Source organism: Camelus bactrianus, chromosome 3 (genome assembly GCF_048773025.1).
Source record: "Camelus bactrianus isolate YW-2024 breed Bactrian camel chromosome 3, ASM4877302v1, whole genome shotgun sequence".
In the NCBI taxonomy this organism is placed as follows: Eukaryota; Metazoa; Chordata; class Mammalia; order Artiodactyla; family Camelidae; genus Camelus; species Camelus bactrianus.
The window spans coordinates 65275304-65299209 of NC_133541.1; the positions used below are offsets into that span (position 1 = coordinate 65275304).

At 34.7% G+C, this 23906-nt stretch overlaps 1 protein-coding gene across 5 annotated transcripts in view; it reads right to left on the minus strand.

Moving 5' to 3' along the window:
• Positions 1-23906, minus strand: part of ARB2A (ARB2 cotranscriptional regulator A) — a 362742-nt gene that overhangs the window by 310667 nt on the left and 28169 nt on the right. For 4 of the 5 annotated variants that reach the window (XM_045512561.2, XM_045512560.2, XM_010949570.3 and 1 more), the window contains 3 exons: positions 23539-23662; positions 15583-15684; positions 11254-11354 (listed from right to left, as the gene is read on the minus strand). In XM_045512561.2, the coding sequence (XP_045368517.1) occupies positions 11254-11354; positions 15583-15684; positions 23539-23644 (309 nt within the window). In that variant the 5' untranslated portion in view covers positions 23645-23662. The remainder of the gene's footprint in view (positions 1-11253; positions 11355-15582; positions 15685-23538; positions 23663-23906) is intronic. The other variant, XM_010949571.3, reaches the window with a different exon arrangement.

Genomic DNA, 23906 nt, shown 5'->3' on the forward strand with positions numbered 1-23906 from the left:
TAGCAAATACATACTTTTAAAAAGTGGTTTTATTACTACTTTAATGTAGAGCCTTCCCATTGTATATAAAAACATACATATCTGAAGTCACAACAGGAAGAATACTTCAGGTCCCATAATATTGAATAGAAACATCATACTGTCATTTTACTTAATATTCAATCAAAAATATTACTGAGTGATGGTCCCATGCTACACTCTCTGCTGGGCACCAAGAATATGTTGTAAATCAAATGAACAGAACCTCTGACTTCATTTAGCTTATAGTTTAGAGGGAAAGAAGTATCCAAGAGAGACAGACAGTAAACTCATGAAAGAAAGGTGTCATGAATTATTACAGTAAGTGTAAGAATTTCTGAGAATCTAATCTATTCCTGGGTCAGAGACAGTTTCACTAAAGAAGTGATACTTAAATTATTACCTGAAGGATGAGGAGCAGTTAGATGAAGAGGGAAAAAATGTTTCGAACGACATATTCAGGCTGTGAGAAAAATAACTTCAAATAACTCATGAAGTTCATAATGGCTTGTGTAGAGTGTGACAAAGGAAAATAAAGCTACCTGGGTCAGCTTGAGCCTTGTATGCCCTATGAAGTAGTCTGGCCTTTATCCTAAAGTCACGGAGAGATAGAAGATGACAAAGCTTGTAGCTCTGGAATAACATTTTGGCTTCAGAGTGGAGATGGCAAGAATTATTCTTAGCCAGGGAGATGAGTCAGGAGAACTCCAACCAGAGGACCCTCATTAATCTCCATTTGACTGAATCTACAGAAATCACCATTCCTCCTCCTTGATATAGATCCTTCACATGGCTTAAGAACATCACAGTCTCACAGTTTTCCTCTCGCCTCAGTGGCTTGCTCTTTTTGGTCTCCAGTGCTGATTCCTCAACTTCTCAATGACGAGGTACTCCTGGGCCCAGTGCTTGGCCTCAATTCATCCCGACCCACAGCTTTTATTTTTTTCCAAAGCACTATCACCATCTAAATACCATTTATATTGTTTATTATCTGCCTCCCCGTTCCCCATGGAAATGTGATCTCCACAGGGGCAGTGATGTTTATGTTTTGTTAACTGCGTGATCTCCTCAGTACCCAGAATGCTGCTTGGCTCAGGGTAGGCAGTCAACAAAAATGTGTTAAATTAATGACTAAATAAATGAATGAACCAAAAAAAAAGAAGCCTGAGACTAATGGAGAATCAACATGGATGGAGAGGATTAGGGGACCAGAAAGCAGGAAACTAGACAGAGTGATGAGCTATACAACTGACGAAGATGAAAATCTCAAGCCTTAATTCCACGGTAGCTTGTCTGGGTGATGAGATAGATTAGTAATATATAGAAACATGTTTCCTGGGGAGTGGAAAGATGGTCAATCAGTTCAGTTTTGCGTAAGTGAGTGTAGGCTACCTAATGAAATACCCAAGTGAGGATGTCCAGTCCAGAGCACAGGGAGATAAAGATGTAGGTTAGGATTTAGGGTCAAGCAGCACAGAGACGGTACCAGAAGTTATGGGAATGGAATCATTCACCAAGGGAAAGTGAATAGAGAGAAACAGAAGACCTAGGACTCAGTCTGACAAATCTAACGTTAAGGGGTTGACAAAATACAAGAATTTGCAAAGGAGATGGAGAATGAGTATTCACAGAGATGAGAAGAAAACCAGAAAATATCATAACATGAGAGCACAGTTAAGACACTATTTTGAAAAGAAAGAAGTCACAGTGTCAAATGGTGCTAAGTGAACAAACATAACAAGGGCTAAAAATCACTAAGACGGGAGAGACTCATGCATGTTTAAATGCTGACTAGAAAACGGCAATAGAGAATGTGAGATGAAAAGGAGCAGATAATGGATAGAAGATGGGTCATAGCATAACTGCACATGTGAAAATAGAATAAAAGAGAAAACAGAAGCTAGGCAAACTTATTTTTTTGTAATTTCCCACAGAATTATTTACATACATATTACATATTATTTTAAAGTCTGTGGTGTCAATTATGATTGGGTAACTGTAGCAATAGAACAGTATCAAAACATATTAACAATCACAAAATTTTGGCAAGCACATGTACTCCTTGTTCCCACTTCCGGTTGCTAACATACACAGCCTTTACCATCACACTCAGAAGAAGCAACTTACAAGGCGTAAAGGGTCAGAGTGGACAAAAGACAGGCAGTGACTTACAGTCACATTTAACATAGGCAACTGCCTACTTATAATAGAGGTTAGGTCCTGAAGATCTATGTATAGATGGCATTTTGTATGTTAAAACTGGTCTAGAGATAACATTTAATAATAAGGGCAAATCACAGCCTAATTTTAAAAAGGAAAAAATGATACATTTGGGTAATATACAATGAGTCTCTTTTACTTTAAAATTTAGCACCAAACATATGCAAACTGAGCCTTCTTGTACTCCAATAAAACACTTAACTTTAACACCCTATTTTAAATCTTTGAGCGTGGAAGAGTGGACACCCACTTTAGCAGGTTGAGGCCTTGTGTCTCCAGTCTGTTGCTCTTTGCAGCACACATATGGGTTACTGACAAGAGGCAATAACATGACTTCTAGCGAATTCTTTCTAAGAAGGAACAGTTACCTGTTGTGCAGGGATACACCTGTTAACCAAGAACACCATCAAGGCTCAGGCTGAGTCTCATTTGAAAATCTTACCCAAGTACTAACTGCCTACTTTAGTTGAAAATTGTTCTAACATTAAGTTTGTATACCTTGATTAAAAAAAATCTTTTATTGGGTGAGTCCATGTCTTTATTTAAAAAAAAAAGTGTGTGTGTGTGTTTATTCCCAATTACCCTGTAAGCTCAGTCTCAGTACAAACCATCAAATTTTTTTTAACCAACACACACCGCTGTCTTAAGCTTACTGATTATTGAACACATAACTAATCCCCATTTGGCCTTAGTTATTGACTGTTTTAACTTTTTCCATCAGATAGCCTTTTATTTATCTTATTTGTTTTTTTGCCCAGCTAAGCAACTCCAACAGGGAAAATTTTTTATTTTCTCTATCATCTTCCCTTTCTAAAAGTCAAAGACAGGGTAGTAGTCTTTTAATATTATTTAAAGGAAGGCGTTAATTTTTTTTTTTTTGATCTTACAAATACCTTTTTCTTAATATTTATCAGAAAGGAGTCAACCATCATTTGCCTTCATGTGGGAAGGATTCCAACTTACATTTGCTGTTTTGCCACAAGATTATCTAAATTCACCAGTTTACTGTCATTATTTAGTTAATATTTTTCTTCTCATTTCCCAATATTCAACTGGGAAGCTTTTCAAATATATAGAAATGTTGAAAAAGAGTACAATAAACACCTTTATCTCTCCCACCTTGACTGAATAACTGTTAACAGCACTTTGTAATAGATGCTTTCTTTTCATTTCTATGAATTTTTTCTTCTCTCTCTTAAGAAATATTTTAAAATATTTTGCAGGCATCATGACTTTCTCCCTAAAATTTCACATGCATCACCTATGAAGAATGACATTTTCTGACATAACTATAATACACACCATTAGCACACCTAAAAAAAATTTAACAATCCTTTCTCAGTTGCCCCTAAAAGGTGTAGGGTTTTTTGGTTTGTTTTACATTTTGACCAAAAATCCCTCCAATGTTTACACACTGAATTTGGCTACTATGTAGCCTTGTTTATTTTCATACATAAGTCTCCTTACCTCCAACACATAAATCTTTTAAATATTTTTAAGACATTCACTATTTGATGAGACCAGGCCAACTGTCTTTCACATAGTCCATGTTCTGGATTGTGTCCTTGTGGTGTCATTTAATTTTTCTCTATTCCTGTACTTCATGAAAATGGAAGACATATCTAAAGGTCTGATTAGTGTCAGATTCAACATATATAACAAGAATATCCACACTTAGTGGTGTGTACTTCAAACTGCATCACATCAGAGGATACATAAAGTCAAGTTGTTCTATTACTAGTGACACTACTTTGTTCACTTAGGTAAAGTGCTGACAGCTAGATCTCTGTTCTAAGGTATGTATTTTCCCCTTTACAAATGCAATAAAACTGTGAGGTGATAGTTTGGTACTATACAAATACTCCATGCAAATTTACTGTGCAAATATTCCCTCACATCCTTTTACCTAATGAAGTTAGCATCCACATCCATTCACTATCCTTATCTGAACCAATTATTTCATGAAAAGGTTTGGGTTAATTTTCTATTACTTATTTAACAAATTACCAAAACTTAGCTTTAAACACAATCTCACATTAGCATCTCACAATTTACAGATGACAAATCTGGGCTGGTTCTACTGATTTCTCTTCTCCAAGTTACACAAGGCCAAAATCAAAGTGTCAGCCAGCTGGGCTCTTATCAGGAGGTTCTGGAGAAAGTCCAGAAAGTATACTCATCGCTACTAGGGAATCATACTTCCAGGCCTTTTCAGTGGGTAGAACTAGGAAGTGTATTTTTAAAACATAGTAAGTTAGTCCTAATATTTAAAAATGTAAATTTTACTCGACAGGAGCTTTCTGAACTGCTTTGATGTAATATTTTGAATCTCTTCTCTCTAATCCTAAAAATCATAGTTCACAATTATATTTAAATATTTATGTATTTGCTTTAATATTCCATATTCGTAAAGTAGTATCAAAATTATTATACCAATATCACTATTTACAATAAAACCACTGAGTTGATTTTAACATTTCATAGGCTATTCTTCTTATCCTTAGGACAAATCCAACAAAGGAAGTACCAAGTACTGTATCCAAAAGACATCTGAAATAATTCTTTCTTCTGTTTGGTTTATGTTACCAGCTAGATATACACTTAGATTCATTAGCTTTGTCTTCTTTTCAATTTTGTGGGTTTTTTCTAATATATTAAAATATGTATATGTTTCAAAAATCAAAACTACACAAAAAAGTGTTAGAGATTTCTCAGTGTCATTCCTTCATCTCATTCCTTCACAGTCCCCATAGATAAATATGATTAATTTCGAGTTTATCTTTCTAGTTTTCTTTTCACAAAACAAACAAACAAATATATGCATTCTCACACAAAAGGGAGAATGCATCTGTAATTCTGTAAGATATTGGCAATTTCCTCTCTGAAGGGATTAAATAATTTTACACTCCTGCCAGCAACATATGAGACATCCTTCCTCTCTAACAGCCTCATCAACTGAGTGTGCCATCAATCTTATACATTTTTGTCAACCTGACAGGTGAGAAATGTTATCTCAGTCCAATCTTCATTAAAAAGCCTCTTATTGCGAGTGAGGTTAAACATTTTTTTCATATGTTTAAAGGCTATTTGCATTTTATCTTCAGTGAACTGCTCGTTCACACCTATTCCTCATTGGTGGGGTTTTTTGTGTGACTTTTCTTGACCTTTTTCTTTTTGAGTTTCAGAAGAGTCAGGAGTCTTTGGCAGCTTCCTTCCTAACTGAGATGACAAAATGTCCCAGGCTCATGCCACTTATTTCTTGCCCCAGACTGGAATCAGGCATTTCTCTAAAGAACTCAGGTTGCTTTAACGGAAAGCAGTATTGCAAAACCACAATCATTGATATTGGGTTGATATTTTAAGACTACAATCAGTGCTACTGGGTTATAGGTTTTATTTCATTTTTTGCATTTAGATTGCAAATCCATTTAGACTTCATTCTGGTATACGTTGATGAATAGTCAAAATTTATATTCTTAGAAATGGTTACATGTCAATTATTTACAGTTCCTTCTCCCTAGTGACTTAATAATTGCACAATAACAAACTGTATTTCAAGTGTATTTGGATTCTCAGTGCATTTCTGGACTTTGTATTCTGTTCAGCTGGTCCATGTGTCTGTTCATACGTCAATGCCATATTGTTTTAAAGAGGCTAACAGTTTTCTCAACTGGGTTTTCTTATCTGAACCACAGAACACAGAAAATTATTTCAAGGACAATTTCTTCATTTCTAAGATGTCTAATAACTCACACCATCACAGGCGTAGTATCCTACTTGTAGAGACGGAAGTCAAAGGAGACTGCTAATCAACTCTACACAGATAGTCATTTCTTCATCTCTACCAGAGAAGATAAATTTGATGCCAGTAATAATAGACAAAGAGAGAGAAAGGGAAGAGAAAAAACAAGAAAGTAAACTCTCATAATATTAATGATAAAGGTAAATGAGAGATCTTAAACAGCACAGTTCTATTGTAATTCCACGCTCCTAACATTTGCACAGCACATTAAAGAATATAAAATGGTATCACATTTATGCATCTTACTTATTCCTCACAACTGCACAGATAATTTTATTCCTATTTTATAGTGGAGGCTCAGAAATATTATTTTTCTAAAATTACACAGATACTGCTATGCCAGACCTAGGACCCAGATCTCCTGATAACCAGACATTTGTTTCTGTCACAATAGTAGAGGTGAGAATTCTATATTATATGAAGGTATTAGTTATACAGAGAAAATCATACTATATTCAAATATTTGAATATTAAAATAAAAAGTTATATTATTATTCCTTACTTTAAATTGCTCCTATTTCAAACACCTGAATATAGCCATAAAAAAATTCCATAAGACACTGCTGGCCCACATTCTTTAATCAATTTCATTATTTAAAATATAACATTTTTCAGTAGTTTTCCACTAGTTTACAAGATACATTACTAATTTAGGTCTGGGGGAAAAATATGCCATTAGTTGTTTTTGTAATTGTAATCCTATCTAAGAATAAAAAGCCAAGTTTATAAGACTGCCTAATCATTGTTATCCTCTAATTAAGCACACTGGCAATTTATTAATTTTTAAAGAAGTAAACAAGATGAGTATCAAAGGAAATCCAAAGACTTAAATCAGGCAAGAAAGTCAAATCTCTCCTTCATTAATATTTCTGCTGGATTAGAAATTTTCCAGTTAATAATAATTCAGTATTGACATGAAAGAGATAGTTGAGAATTTACCATTTTATTTACTACTTAACATCATAGCCCTTCTAGTTTTTCTAATTGAGTCTACCGGAAACATTATTCCCTGGTGTTCAGCTCCAAGATATACACACCAAAGACTTCTATTTTGAAAACTACCCTTTCACACCACTCTCTCACTTCCTTACACTGAGAGAATCTTTCTAAATTTAGAGAAATTACCCAAACTTATTAAAGGCTATATGTTTTTATCAAGCTATATGTAGATAGTAAAAAATATATACATATTAGCAAAAGCATTTGTTTGACTATAAAAATGTAACTATGTGAATGTAAAGAGTATTCTTTTGCATAGTTATAGCAATGCATTCTAAAAAGAAACTGACATCTCAGTTTATTTTACTTACACAATAAGTTTAATTTACATAGAAATGATAGAGCATTTCAGGAGCAAGTCTTAAAAACAATTTCTGCTGAATGACTGCTATAATAATCTCCTTAAGAGAGAAATAAACATAAACTAAAACGGCAGTTGTGAAACATATATAGTACCTCTCAGCTGAAGACAAAACTCAATATTCAGTAGGAAAACACTAAAAAAAACATAAGGGGTTTTGGTTTAGATTGTTGGCTGAAGTCAAAATCTGTTTCCTTAGAACTTCAATCTTAAGCATATCAAAAGCTGTTTATTAAAGCAGAGTCCCTCCCAGGCAATAAACTGAAATTGCTGAATTACATCCTATCCATCACTGAGAAGAAAGGAGTTTTTTCAGAGCTTCAACATCCAGGGCATTGTGGTGAGAGGCTTTATACAGGTTCTTGCTTAATGGAACTGGAGATCTTATTGGTAATATGAAGTACTAAACTATTTCTAGCATTTAAATATAAAGGTTTATTTGTTTTCTAGGAACTGTAGACAGTTATACGAGAACTTACATTTTTGGAATTACGGTGATATAAGTCTAGAGTCTGACTGTGAGTGTTAAAAATTTTTCAACAGAATCTGCCACAAATATAGTCTATTTTTATCAAATAATTTTCATAAGCAAAGCTTTTAATAGTCAAACTGCTGGAACTTAAATCAGAATGAGAATAAAAGTTAAAAATTGCTTAGCTCAATAAACAGGAAGTGTATCATCTATGTATCATTTTCCTTTCTTCCAATAAGAAAATGTGTCTACATTTAAATTCTAACATTAAGAAATTCTCTAAAATGCACAGATCTGGAATTTATACCAACAGTTTATATATTTGTATTACACTCATCTATTATTCAACAAACATCATGACACAGAAAGTTTCTCCAAATTGCTTAAAGAAAGGCATAAAAAAATGTAACATAGAGTGAAGTACCATCAGAGATATAAAGGAAACTCATGCCTTTACTAACAGTATTTTCTTTTTAAAAATTCTATTATTTATTTGTAATTTACTTTTTAATCTTGTTAAAAGGCATTCAACTTTAAAGTCAACTTAAATCATTTTTATAGTAAGACAAGGTAGGAAGAAAAAGAGGATGGGAAGTAAGGAAATTGAGAAGAAAGAAAGACTGTAGCAGAGGACATGAGGAAAGGCTTCCTAAAAGAGACATCTGAGCCAAAACCTGAAGAAAAGTGGAGGTAGAGTGTAGTGAACAAAGGAGAAAGGGCATTTCAAACAGAGAAAACAGTGTGAGATAAAAGTACAATGTATGAATGAAGAACAGTTAGCTGACTAAATCAAACTCATGGCAGAGCTCGGAAATAAACATTAAGGAGTATGGACAAAAAGACAGTCCCACATGTGTGTTGAATTCCACTATCATTAACCCTAAGCAAAATCTCTATGAAACTTATTTCACTATTGATATATAACTAGAATTCATACAACTCACTCCTAAGATATAGAAAATGAAATTCAATTAATAACCTACCTTCAACACTAAAATTAACAATGAAAACAAGTATTCCAAATAAGACATAAGAAGCAAGATGGTACAGAACAAATGCCATAACAACCAGACTTTTCCTCTCCAACTCTGGTTTTTTGTCTGGCTGAGTTTATGCCAGAAAGTTATGTTTACTTTTGATTAGTATACTGGAAAATAAAAGGGATTGGTACTTGAAAGCTGAGAGGTTCACTAATCTAAATTTGAGAAAAACTGCATTAAAAGTTAAACCCTGTGATTTGGAGATTTTTGGATCACCTGAGGCCAACTTGATCATGAACACAAATGTGAATGGAAGCACAGGAGGTGGTAATCTAGAAAATGCAGAATATTTTCTCTCTCTCTCTAAATATATATATATATATATATATATATATATACACACACACACACACATATAATCATTGAAGTGAAAATTCAAAATATTTTGATTATCATGGAGTAAGGTTCACCAAAAACTAAATCTGTGACCCTCCAAATATCCAAAGAATTAGATAGGCCATTTCAGGTAAAAGGAATCACTTACACATGGGATTATTCAGACGAAAATTGGGTACAAGCAATCAAGAGGCAATAGGTGATGTTGGAGGATAGAGGTTGAGAGTGAAAAAGATACAGATGCCGAAAAGGACAAGGTATGTTTAGGGGACAGCACCTGTCCAAGTAAACAAACATTCATGGCTTATAGAAAAGAGTAAAATGTAGTCCCCATTTTAAATAAATAAATAAATAAATAAATAAATAAATAAGTAAATAAATAAATAAATAAACAATCAATCAATCAATCCAAGTCCTTTTTTAAGGCCATACAGTATGGATATCCCATAATCAAAATATTACCAGTTTGCAGCATATAATTAACTCACATGTAAGCAGGGAAACAATTGTCTTAATGTACAGCAGAAATCATTCAGGGTGTTAAATATACTTAAGTTATAAATGCTGGAGAACAACATCAAGAATTGTGAAGAGCCTGTGATTTCACCCTGCTTGCAAGGTGACAAGTTAGCCTGCTACAGTTTCATGGATGTGGCCAAAAGACACTACACTCCTGGGCAAGAGACAAAGAACTCTATTACTCAGAGGACAGCAGGCAGCATGAGCTTCATGTTTTCATCTGTTCCCCTTGCCCCTCAAGTCCCAAAGAGGCACTGTGGGTAGACCAAGGGTAGAGGCTGGGCACACAGTGGCACTGTTTCACAGCTGTGGAACCTCAAACTTACAAGGCCCAATCTTAGAAGGGGGTTGCAAGCAAACCTGGTCATCCTTTGCCACCAGGGGGGGAAAGGAGGTAAGTTATCTTCAGTAGCTTGGACAACAAACAAATGTGACCTTTGAGTTAGAGGAAGACACAGTCTCTATCTTCTAAGGCTATTTCCCATACAAATATCATTGAAAAGACGGTCCCAAACAAAAACTGTCAATACCTTTGCTCAGAGACATGCAGAAATCAAGAGATGCAAGGAAACTGTCTCCCAGAAAACATAAACTAAGTTTCATATATTCTCTATGCTACTGCTTAACCAAATAATTCATTTTTACTACTTTATTAAAGAACAAAAAAAAAACATAGAAACTTCAGCTTTTCCTTAGAGAAGTAAAATAGTTGTCTAGTTATTGCACTAAACAAATGTGTCCATATGCGTTTTTATTAAAAATTCTTAATAAGACATGAATGAGTAAAACTTTTAGCTGTAATAAAACATTCACCTAAATGACAAATGATGTTTTTAAAGTTTCCTACCAGTGGTAGCATGTGAGGTGTCTAATGTTTCACAAGGTCTAATCCTTTATCAAGTCAAAGGTAAGTAGGTTAGATCCAATTTATTAACCAAATACCAATCTTCTTATATAGATAAGCACTTCGTTTAACCTTTATTGAGGAATAATTGACAAATGTAATTGTATGTATTTAAACTACACAATGAGATAATTTGTCACATATATACATTGTAGAATGATTGTCAGGATCAAAATAACTAACGCATCCTTCACTTCACATAGTTAACATAGGTTAACTCTTGATGTTTTTTGCTTTAGAAAAGCACTTAAAAGAACGTTCATTCTTCCAGGCACAACAGAGGAGTGAACCTCTTAAAAACATGTAAAAAAATAAAATTAAAATTTAGCATGAATTTGTTTTCCTTACAATGACTCACCAAAATATTAAAGTCACGGCAAGGATATATCTGTGTAAAAACATAACCTTTTAAACTGAGAATATGTTTCTAACATTACCATTAAAAATAATCAAACAAAAATGCAAAAACCTTTTCTACTTCCTTTTATACAGAGTGCATTTACTGCTTCAGCTTCAGAACCTTTATTCTCACTATTTAAAATTGGGAAAAAAACAAGGTTGAAGTTGCATATATTACCATACCTCTCCTAGAGCTTCGTATCTTTTCTGGTTCCATCTGTGCAAGTCTTCCCGGTAGTTAAAAACAAATGGTTCTCCAGTTTTTATGTGCCTTAATTGCCCCTCTAGAAGACAAACAAACAATATTGCTATGATTCAGAGTACATTTATAATAATATGGTAGGTACAATAAATAATGCCTGATAAAAATTTAAAATATCTTTCTCAGAACAGTTTCATCTTTTCATTAGATTTTTCCCCTCAAACATCAGTATGATGCAAACATAGAAACAGTATAAAAGAATGACCCCAAGTACTCAAATGCTATGTTTTTGATCTTCGTTTCTCTACTCCAAAGCAAATTAACAGTATTTGAGGGCTTACACTGCATAAGGATCTTTGCCAACTATAGCCATGAAAATGGTCCCCTTTCTTAAGCTTAGAGGCTACCTGAGGAGTGAAAATCATAAATATCAAAAAGTTAAGCAACTTTTCAGAAAGTTCAACAAGAATAAAGTCAACAATCTGAAAAACCCGATAGGCAATTCATATAGACAATAAAGTCTAAAATAAGTTTGGAAAAATGAAGGATCCTTACAGGCTAGAATAGGTTAAGAAGGTTTCAGTGAGATTTCTCAACCAGGAATTGAAATAAGAGTAGGACTGCAAATGAAAATTGGGTACAAGCAATCAGGAGGCAAGGCCAAGCAGGGAGAGGTCTAGAACAGCCCAGCCATGTCTTCCCAGGTCCTTTCCTCCCAATGGAGAGCATTCTCTGCTCCAGAAGAGATGATGCCTTCAAGTGAGGCATGTTGGTTACCTCACACATTGGTGAGCATGATGGGCATAAACTAGTTTCATTTTATGGGCCAGAGAGTTGTACTGCTCATGTGATATTTTTCAGAGGAACGTGCTTTACATATCTGTAGTTATGTTTGCTGACATAAGCAATACCAAAGCAGTTATCCTGCTCAAAGTATTCCAAAGATAAGGATTCTCCTCGTAGTAGACCAGGCCACCTGTCTTCTTTCTTTCCCCAGGAATATTTCCCTCATATAGAGAGAAAAAGACCACAGGCCAACTGCTTTGACACCTCCCCTCCCAGACTCAGGTATCATAAAGAGAATTTTGAAAAATGACAGCGACTTCAAATAATGGTGAACAACCCCATTTAAAAGAAACAGAAGGAGTACTGAACCAGTGTACTACAACATTGGAGGGCATGATGGGGTCATATGGTAGAAGGCTCAAACAACTGGGTTTCGACTTTGTCCTATGAGCGATGAGGCATGAGAAATGCTTTAGGGGCAGAAGAGGGAAATGATAAAGCTGAACGGAGTTAGTATTTGACTTCTATGCAATGAGGGCAAGCAAGAGTGAAGAAAGACTTGAAAGAAAACTCATGGCACTGAAACTGAACCCAGGAAATATACTACCCTAAGTAAAACTATTTCACTATTGTTATGAATTGATTTTACCACATATAAAATTGATATTTTTCATATATATAATAAGGGCTAATCCTTATTTATAAAGTTCTTTAATACTCAATATAAGACACTGTGCTGGATTATTAGAACACTCTTTTATGGTCAAATGATGCCATATAAATTATAAGGTATATCTATCTTTTTCTTCCTAGGAGAGGTAAATTCCCATTTAGGATACCAATGCAAGTAGATTGAAGGCATTTGCAAATCTTATACTTATGATTTGGACTAAAGCAACCTTAAAGGTACATGACATAAGTAATGTGTAATATGACAGGAGCTGAAATTTGAAGTGTATTCTCTGTGAGATAGCTGTGTGAAAAGGAACTGGCTTCCTTAGATAGTAAGTGGGTTTAAGAGACTACTTGTATCTACATCTTAAAGAGAGCTTTTTTTTTTAAAAAAATCTCTACTCATTTTGGACATTATAATTCTCATAAAGTCATAAAGATTTTGATACTTTAGAGCAAATCATCCCTGTCAAGTGTTAAAAGTGATAAGAAGTAAAGAGGCAAAGAAAATAAGCTCTCTTAACCAGAAAGATACCTGGATCACTTACTCTATGGTTGAATTTGTAAATCTATCATCTTTCAAAGCTTTGGAAAATCTCTTCAGCAACTGTCAGAGGTCTGATTTAGGTCACTTTAGTTTAGGGTCCCCTAAAATCAGCTGTAAAATTTCACATGTGTACTCAAATGCATGTTATTCTGAAAAGTTTATCCATATATTTTATCAGATTTGTAGTAGAATCTGGGACCCAAAATAAACGATCAATGCCCTAAATGAATCAATAAAGTGAAAGTATCAAGGACACTTTCTGGCATGTAGTAAGAGTTCAATAGATATCAAGCTAACATGGGCAACAAGATTCAAATCAAATGATTTGTCCCACAGTCCAATTATTTATTTTGATACAAATGTGTGCTTCCTCATAATACTGCACCAGGGCGTAGATCATGTGGGTGAGGGGAAAAGGGGAAAAGATTGCACTTTCATCCTTCAAAGCAGGGCATTTGAGCTGAGCCTCATATAACTAAAACAACTGGAGAACAGCTAAACAGGAATTTTAAACCCAAAGAGTATTTGAAAAGATACAGTAATTTGAAAGAATAAGGTATGTTTGATGCAGGTAAAAACAAACTCTTCCCCTTTGTTACGGTTGTTTTTTTGTTTTTTGTTTTTTGCTTAGAGTGAACTTTATATCCAAATTCTTCTTTTACCCAACTAAGAACTTTAAAATTCTTTAGAAAAAATTAGAAGCATCTTCAATTGGGTAATAAAAGTTTCAAGTCAAAGCTTTCGTTAAGAGTTTTTGCACACATAAATTCTGAAAAGAAAGTCCCTGAAGATACTAAGTTAGAACTCCCCTTTTAGGGGTTTAATACTGAGACACAGTTTCCTGGTTTCAAATCCTCACCTCTTTGAAAAAATTCACCATTAATTCTGAATTCAGCCCTGAACTGTATCATGCTAGAAATAAAAGCCATAAAAGTGACAGTCTCTCATTGGAATGCAAGCATTTTTACCTCATACTGTTGGTTTATATTAATACAAGACAATGCCCAGGGTGTTTTAAAAAATAAGTAGTAGGTGTATACAAGGGTACATATGCATTTAGGTGTATGTACATAAAAGGGCACATGTGTGTACAAAGATACAGATGTGTACAAAAGTGAGGCCAGGGTATGAGCATGCAAGGGTATACAGAGGTAAGCAAAGGGGTGTGTGTGTGTGTGTGTGTGCGTGTGTGAATATATCTGATAAGAAAGTGAGAGATAAAAGTGTATTGCTTCTTTGTTTTTCACTCCCTTTCAGATATGTTCAAGGAAGATGAAAGACAGACTTCAGTGAAAACTGATGTCTTCTATCCATAAAGCAAACATAGTTCTATGGTTTGCCCACACTACCAACACATTCCCTGATCCCTGTTCTGAAAGAAGAATCTGGTAATCGTTTCAAAGCAGCAGAGGCAATGTTAGTCTCAGTGCTCATTTGACTCCATTAATTAAATTATAGAGAAATTTAAAAAAACAAAATATTACTACTCATACATAGCTTTAGCATAAGATATCCTGTATTGAAAAGAATGAAAATTAGTATCAGAAAAGAAATCAAAGTTTCTAATATCTTCTGTTTAAACTGGCTTAATATTCTAGTGTATAGAGACTGTCAACATAAGTTCTAACACTTGTAACTGATACTGTAAAGGGATATCCACTAATACAATAATGACAGATCACCAATTTAGTTGATGCAGAGAAACAAATAGAAAGCTACAACCCAAATGCTACCTGGCCTGTAATAACGTTACGCTTCAAGTATTACAATGTTATTAATCCAATGAGTCATGGTTTTTTGTTCCAGAAACATCCTTGGGGTCTATGGTATGTTCTTCCAAATCCCAAGTGCAAGCTTATTTTATTTGTAACTTAATTAATACATTTTGCAATAAAAATATTGCCTAAAAAAATCTAGAATTGAGTATTATGCTTTAAAATAGTGTCACAGATAGTTATTACCAGTCACTCCATTTTAAATAACATGTGAAATAGTAGCATCTTTCTATATAATTTAACTGGGAGTTCCAGTTGGATGCCAGACAGTTGAACACTCAAGACTGAAAATACATTAAGCTCATTCAAATTCACATCTGTTGGTTTAAGTGACTAGACAACTATGGGAAATTATACCCTGGTTCTCTTACTTGACTGAAGAATTTCATCATGAAAGGATAAGACATTATTTCTCAAAAGAAACACATAAAACATTCTATCTGGCAAATAAAAGTAACGAATAATATCTACCCTATGATCCATTTAGCATTGTTAAACTATAAATCTTACACAGAGCACACACCACTTACTTTCATTAAAAGCATATTCAAATCCTTCCAGGGTATCAGGAAAATCAAGAGGTGGTTCATCTTTTTTCATTAGTTCATCCAAATCTATCCTAGATAATAAATCTAGAAAAGAAATGATATGAAATTTATTTATATTCATTTTCATAATTAATATCAAAGATTATATTTTAAATTATTTTATATTATTTTTATGCTATTAGATTACTTTTTATGTGTTGTCTTAACTGATAATATTATTAAATTTTTAACTTCCCAAAGTGCTATATTATGATGAGGTACAGCATCAACATAAGCACTTTCAAAAGAGTAATTCTCGAAACAATTACAACTCAGATCCTATGTACCACTATGACAAATTATTAACTTCTTCCCTTCAAAATGCACAGCTATTAATTTGTACCTTATTAACGTCTCTCAGTTGTTTTAAAAGTTTCAGATATTAATATGACTTTTAAAAGGTCACTAAATCTTACATATAAATGAAACTACTGTTTACAAACAAGGGAATTTAAAGATCTAAATATTGGTAATATAGTATATTATTCTATTTTTAGAAGGGAAAATCACAATATTAAAATAAAACATGCTCACTGGAGAAAATTGGCTAATACAAAGCAGTTTTTATTCTTTACATCATTTGATCCTATATAATCAAAAAATTGTAAACAAGGTTTTTTAAATAAACATTTTATTTTAGAGTCGTTTTAGATTTACAAAAAAGTTGAGAGATGACAGTGCAGTACAGATAGCATCTTATAGCCTTTACCCAGTTTCCCCTATTGTTAACATCCTACCTTACCATGGTACATTTGTCAAAATGAAGAAACCAGTATTAGCATACTACTATCAACTAAGCCCCGATTTTATGTATCAATTTTTCCATTAATGTTCATTTTCTGTTCCAGGATTCCATCCAGGATACCACATTACATACAGTTATCATGGCTCCTCGGTCTCATCTTTTTATTTTTTTGAGCATCTCTTTCCTTTCTGTTACAACAAGGTGCTGCAGGCTAATCTTCTAGTTTCCCTGCCCCATCCCTAGAATCAGTCTGTCAACAAGTATTCAATGGTATCTTTTAGGCTATTATGGGATGAGACAAAAATTCTCACTATATGTCATCTCAATGTCATATGTAAATTCAGAAAAACAAAAGATAAACTTCAAATTTATTCAGTTCCCAAAAGATGTGGGTTTTTTTTTTTTAAGTTTTTGAGATTTTTCATTCTAATTCAAGTTCCTAAAGAGAAAAAGCTCCTAGGATATATGGTATAGAAAACCAGTCTCCCTCCTCCTTTTTTTTTTTTTTTTTAACAAAAGAAGAATCTCAGAAGCAACACTTTTATTTCTATCTCTCACAGAGATATAACAAATCCATTTGTACAGATCATCAAAATATGCTAGAGAAAAAAGTAGTTTGTCTACCTCCAGTCACTAGTCTCTCTCCATAAGACGCAAAGATATCAAAAAAACTTGTTTAAAAAAGTTGTTTAAAACTCTTCAACCTTCAAATAAACTTCAACTCACACAAAAATATACCATTTTCAACATGCAAACATAAAAAAAAAGGTTTGCACGTTCTCTAGTAACATAATATGCACACTGGGCTAAAGAGATACATGCTCACATATTCCTGATTCATTAGGAAAGTTCCGAACAACATGTAAATCTTTGCAAAACAGTAAAATAGAAGATTTTTAATATCAAAAATTGGTTTGAAGATGCTCACTTCTCTCCTTCCAATGAACTGAATTCCTTTACTTCACAGTCAACTTTCACAGTTCAAAACTTAGAAATCTTTTAATCAGACACGCAAAAACCATCCAATATATACACAGCTGTATTATGTTTAATATCCATTTTCTCTTTTTACCCACTCAGATCATAAAAGGCCACCTAACATTTACATGTCACTTTAAAGCTTTCACATACTTTACCACATTTGATCATCACAGCCCTATAAAATAGCAGCACATGTTATCATCTTCACTGTCTCTGAGACAAGGTAAAATGGCTTGTCCAAAATTATAACTTAATAGTAAATTGGGATTAATAAAGTAAATGTATTTCCCAATACCTAACTCAGTACTCTTTCAAAATCCCCATATTTTTATTCTACACACTCTATCAACCCTCAAACAGTCTACCCCCCTCCCCATTACCTTATAAAAAGAATAAACTTCTGAATACAGAAATATGCTTTTGCTTTGACCAAAAGGCTCCTTTGAATGATAAAATGAACAACTAAACAAATACGCATTTCTCAATCTTCTGTCAACTAGAGAACCAGATACAGATTTTTTTTTTTACTTTATTAGCATTGCAAAGACATGTAGAAAGGAAATGTCAGGAAATATTTTTCTGCTTTGTAAAGGAAAGCAATGCTTTACACACCATTTTACACAGAGATTGGGTTCCAAAGCCAGTGGATTAAGCAAAAATCAAGTATAATAAAAACACTTTCATTGAAAATCCCTTTAATTACCTATAAAATACAGTAGAACTGAATGCTTATAATGTAAATATACATCAGATGTGATACAACTGTTCTTTCTAAAATACGCTTCTGGTGATTAAAGTGATTTAGCAACTAGAATTCTAAACTTTAACTAAGCATACGTAATAACTGGATGAAAATACCACTGATACCCAAAATTACTGAAAACAAAGACTCATATTTGTACACCCATGTGTACAGCAGCACTATTCACAATAGCCAAAAGGCGGGAAGCTGGTGAAGTTTCCATAGACTGATGAACGGTGTGATGGCTAATTTTACGTGTCAACTTGACTGGGTACCCAGATATCTGGTTAAACATTAATCTGTGTGTGTCTGTGAAGGTGTTTCCGGGTAAGATTAAAATTTGAAACTGTAGACCAAGTAAAGCAGATTGTCCCCAACCCCCTATATGGATGAACCTCGTCCAATTCACCGAAGACCTGAACAGAACAAAAAGGGTGAGTAAGTAGAACTGCCACTCTCTGTACGACTCTCTTCAAGGTAGGACATCAGTCTTTTCCTGCCTTCACAGTACAGGCTCTTAGGATTTTGGAGCAAAGCCTTGCTATCCAAGGCAGATAACTACTCTCCTCTTGAGAAATACCTCAGGGACTGCTACAGGGCCTTAGTAGAGACTGAACACTTAACCACAGGCTACAAACTGGGCTATAAAACTTAGCTTACCATCATGAATTGGGTGTTAACTGACCCACCAAGTCATAAATTTGGGTGTGTACAACAGTACTTTATCACCAAATGCAGGTGGTATGCATGTGATCAGGACTGAGCAGGCCCTGAGGACAAAAGCAAGTTACATGAAAAAGTGGCTCAAGTGGCTATGGTCTCTATTTCTGCTACATTGCCTTCTTCTCTCCAACAGCATGTACCTAAGGCCTCATCAACTGACAGAAAAGAGAAAACCTGGGTCTAGTTTATGGATGGTTCTGCATGATATTTAGACAGCACCCAAAAATGGACAGCTGAAGTGTTACAGTTCCCTTTTGACAGTGGTGAGGGGAAATCCTCCCAGTGGACAGTAACGAGAGCAGTGTACCTGGCAGTTCAGTTTCCTTGGAAAGAGATATGGATATAATGATTCATGGGCTGTGGCCAATGATTTGGCTGGACAGTCAGGGATTTGGAAGGAACACAACTGGAAAATTGGTGACTAGGAAATCTGGAGAAGAGGTATGTGGATAGACATTTCTGAATGGGCGAAATATGTGGAAGGTTATTTGTGTCCCAAGTAAATGCTCACTAAAAGGTAACCTCAACAGAGGAAGATTTTTAAGGAGCAAGTGCAAAGGTGGTCCATTCTGTGGACACCAGTCAGCCTCTTTCCCCAGTCAGCCCTTTCATCACTCAGTGAGCTCAAGAATAAAGTAGCCACGGTGACAGGGATGGAGGTTATACATGGGCTCAGAAATATGAACTTTCAGTCACGAAAGCCAACTTGGCTACACAGCCACAGTTGAACGTCCAATCTGCCAGTAGCAGAGACCAACACTTAGTCCCCAATATGGCACAATTCTCTGGAGTGATCAGCCAGGTACATGATGGCAGGTTGATTACACTAGATCCCTTCCATCATCAAAAGGGCAGTGTTTTGTTCTTACTGGAATAGATACTTTATCTAGATACAGATTTGCCTGCCGTATACTGAATGCTTCTGCCAAATCTACTATCTACAGACTTACAGAATGCCTTATCCGTCATCATGGAATTCCACATAGCATTGTTTCTGATGAAGAAACTCACATCACAGCAAAATAAGTGTGGCAATGGGGCCATGCTTACCACGTTCCCCATCATCTTGAGGCAGCCAGTTTAACAGAACAGTGGACTGGCCTTTGGAAGACTCAGTTACAGTGCCAGCTGGGTGGCAGATCTTGCAGGGCTGGAACAAGATTTTCCAGAAGGCTGTATATACTCTGAATCAGTGTCCAATATATAGTGCTATTTCTCCCATAGCCATGATTCACAGGTCTAGAAATTAAGGGTTAAAAATGGGAGTGGCACCACTCACTGTCCATTTTCATTATTCTTTTTCAACAGTTTTCAACACAGTACTGAAAGTCCTAGCCAGTGCAAAAAAGCAAAAGAGGAAATAAAAGGCACATAGATTGGAAAGGAAGAAATAAAAATGTTCAATTAGCAAATGGCATGATGGTTTACATAGAAAATCCCAAGGAATCTACCCCCAAAATCTCTTGGAACTAATAAGTAACTTCAGCAAAGTTAAAGAATATGACATCAACACACAGAACTTGACCGTATTTCCATAAACTATCAATAAACATGTAACAACTGAAATTAAAAACACACCACTTACAATCACTCTGAAAATTATAACACAGATAAATCTAGTAAGAAATATGCAAGACTTACGTGATGAAAATTACAAAGTGTCAATGAAGGAAACAAAGATCTAAATAAATGAGAGACATTCCATGTTCATGAATTGGAAACCTCAATATAGCAAAGATGTCAATTCTCCTCACATTCATCTATAGGTTTAAATGCAATTTCTATCAAAATCTCAGTAAATTTTTTTTTGTAGATATAGACAACTTTACTTTAAAATTGGTATGGAAAGGCAAAGGACACAGAATAGCCAAACAATTCTGAATAAGAATGAAGTGAACAGAATCACTCTAGTCAATTTTAAGACTTATTTAGTTCAGTAATCAAGATAATATGGATTGTGGAGACACAGATACATGAAACAAAATAGAGAACCCCCAAAACATGCCCACCCAAATATGCCCAGTTCATTTTAGATAAAGGCGAAGAAGTAATTCAATGGTGGAAAGAGAGTCTTTTTCACAAATAGTGCTGGTGTAACTGGATATCAATAGGCAAAAAAACAAACAAACAAACAAACAAAAAAAAACCACCTTTGACATAAGTCTCATACTTTATATAAAAATTAACTCAAACTGCATCATTAGCTTAAATGTAAAATCTAAAAACTGTAAAACTTTTAGAAGAAAACACAAGAGAAGATCTTCATAAAGTAGGCCTAGGCAAAGAGTACTTACACATGACACCAAAAGCACAATCAATCAAAGAAAAAACTGATACATAAGACCATTTTAGGGATAATGTTTTGTTCAGTTTGTCAATTTGTTATAAAATACACTTTGCTATTCATGTGCCATTTTACCTTCTAATATTTTCAATTTGACTCCTTCACTAATCATTATTACAAGCTCATGTGTGCTAAGCATTCTTATTCCTATTGTACCAATGAAGAAAAAAATTCAAAGAAAGTAAGCAATTTGTTCATGGCAAGTGGGAAAACCCGAGTTTGAATCCAGATAGTTGTATCCATACTCTTTTAACGTCACTGTACTACCTCTAAAATCCAGAAAATCCATCTGAACTCTTATATACTGCTTGTGGAAGTGTAAATTGGAAACACAACTCGAGAAATCAAATTTTCACATTATCAAGTAAGGTTGAAGATGTACAAAAGCTATCTAGGTGGAAACCCAACAAAAACTATCTAGATGGAAACTCACACACATTCCTTGTCCTCATTTCTAAATTAACCATTATTCTAAGTGTGCTCTTTATTCCCAGCAGCATACATACATGCAGTAAAACTTTCTATAGAGCTGTCTGTAACTGTCTCAAATTCCTCTCTTCCCGTTCTCTACTGAAGTTCTCCAACAAGGCTTTCATTTTCATCAGCTCACTAAATCAGCTCTTTGTGAAGATCACCAATAATCTCCATACTTTCAAATCCAAAAGTAAATTCTCAGTCCTCATCTGATCTGATTCGCAATCATGACTAAATTAATTACTCCCATTTTCTTCACTAGGTGTTCAAGATCTCCCTCTTGCTCCTAGTTCTTAGCCTATCTTACTAGAAATTCATTTTCAGCCTCTAATACTGGTTCTTTCTCATCTTCCTGACTCAAAAGTCGAGATGCGCCAGGGTTCAGTCTTCAGTCCTTTTCTCTCTTCTGGCTGTAGTGACATCCCTGGTGATCCCAGTGAGGACCCTAACTTTAAATACTAGCGCTATGCTAACAATTCCCAAAACTTTTATCCCTAATGCTAATGCTCTCCCAAACTCCACTCTCAACTTCTCCAGCTTGATGTTGAAATCGAATTTCAGTTTAATGTTTAATATGTCTAAAACCTAACTCTTGCTTTCCTCTACCACCACCACAGCCTGCTTTTCGCAGCTTTCTTAATCTAAGTGACAGCACCTATCTTAAAGCTATTTAGGCCAAGAACCTTCATAGCTATCTTAGTTTCTTCTCTAACATCTCATGTGTAATTCAACAGCAAATCATGTCACCTCCACCTTCAAAATATAAAAGTCTGTCCATTCTTCTTCATCCTCTCTGCTACCACCCTAATCCAGGACATCATCACCTCTCACATTTGTGGGGAGAAAGCAATGTTATTAGCCATTTTCCAGTTCTGGAGGTAAGGGTTAGGTACACTCTCCCCTCATCAAGTCTAAAAGTAGGGACAATGTGAGACAAATTTATCTAAGAAACTGTCTGCTTTACCCTACATGTGCTTTAGGCTTTCATGAAAGGAGATAAAAGAAGGTAGGAGGAGAGATTCTTTAAGTATTTTTATTTTCCAGCCTGCCACAGCAAGGTAGGACAGCAGCTACGGATGCAGAGAAATGGCTACAGCCAAGACGGTCTGGTACATATTCAGCTGGGACATCTCCTACAAAGCAGCTTGAAAACCAGATAGGCTCTACAATGAATCAAATAAAAGAGACTCTTATCGTCTGGCAGAGCTGACATCTCAACATTCAGAAAATCCTTAAGGTTTTTGTTTTCCACCATCAAATAAAGAAATTGTGAGGCCTTGCACAAGTTATTTAGATGATCTGATCTTGGGCAAGTCACTAGATAGATTAAAATATATGATAATGAAGAAACCTTATAGCTCAACAATGGAAACTTCTTTTACGAGTAAAATTATTTTAGATAACAGATTTTTTTTTAAGTCTAGAGCTCCCAAATTCCCAAAGAATGTCTAAGGCAGATTCCTTCTTATGGAGAGCTTCTCATAAAATATCCCTAGTGCCAACGCCACAAACACAGAATACAGGATTAGGCAGGTTATTATCCTAACCTAGTACGACATTTCAAACAACAAAAATATGGTAAGGGTTACACTAGTCTTGACTCAAAAGACCTCTAGTGTTAGTTTTACCATTACATACATGACCCTGAATTAGAAAAGCATTAAGAATTCTGAAAGCTGTAAACTTACATGATTCTATGATTTATTTACTAAGTATATACTACATATCAAGGTACTGAGGTAGCTGCTGTGAGGGATACAAATAATTACAAATAGATTAAGTACTGATATTCTTATTTTAGAATTGAAATGAATGTAAGGTCACCTAAATATTCCTGTATCTTCATCAGGCATAATGAAAATATCCTGAAAAAGCAAATTAAGTATGTACCTTTCAGTGCTGTTGTCTTTTCTTTTTCATCTGGACCTCCCTGCTGGATTTGTGCCATGCTTATCCAAATTGTCAACAAAATTAAAGAGCTCAAGGAAATAGACATCAATCTTCAGAAGACAGTCTAGAATGAATGAAAGCAATAAATTAAGCTCTACTCAATCCTACCTACTCCATGAGAACTTCCTAGATCCTCCCAGTTAGGATTAATCTCTCTATCCTGATTTCTCACTGTACTTTGTTGATGCCCATACCACAGTACTTATTGTAGCCTGCCTTGCATTTTACTTATTTATGTATTTGCTTGAGTCAGCTAACAGATTACAAGCCTCAGGATAGAGGTATCAAATTTTTGTCATCTTGATATC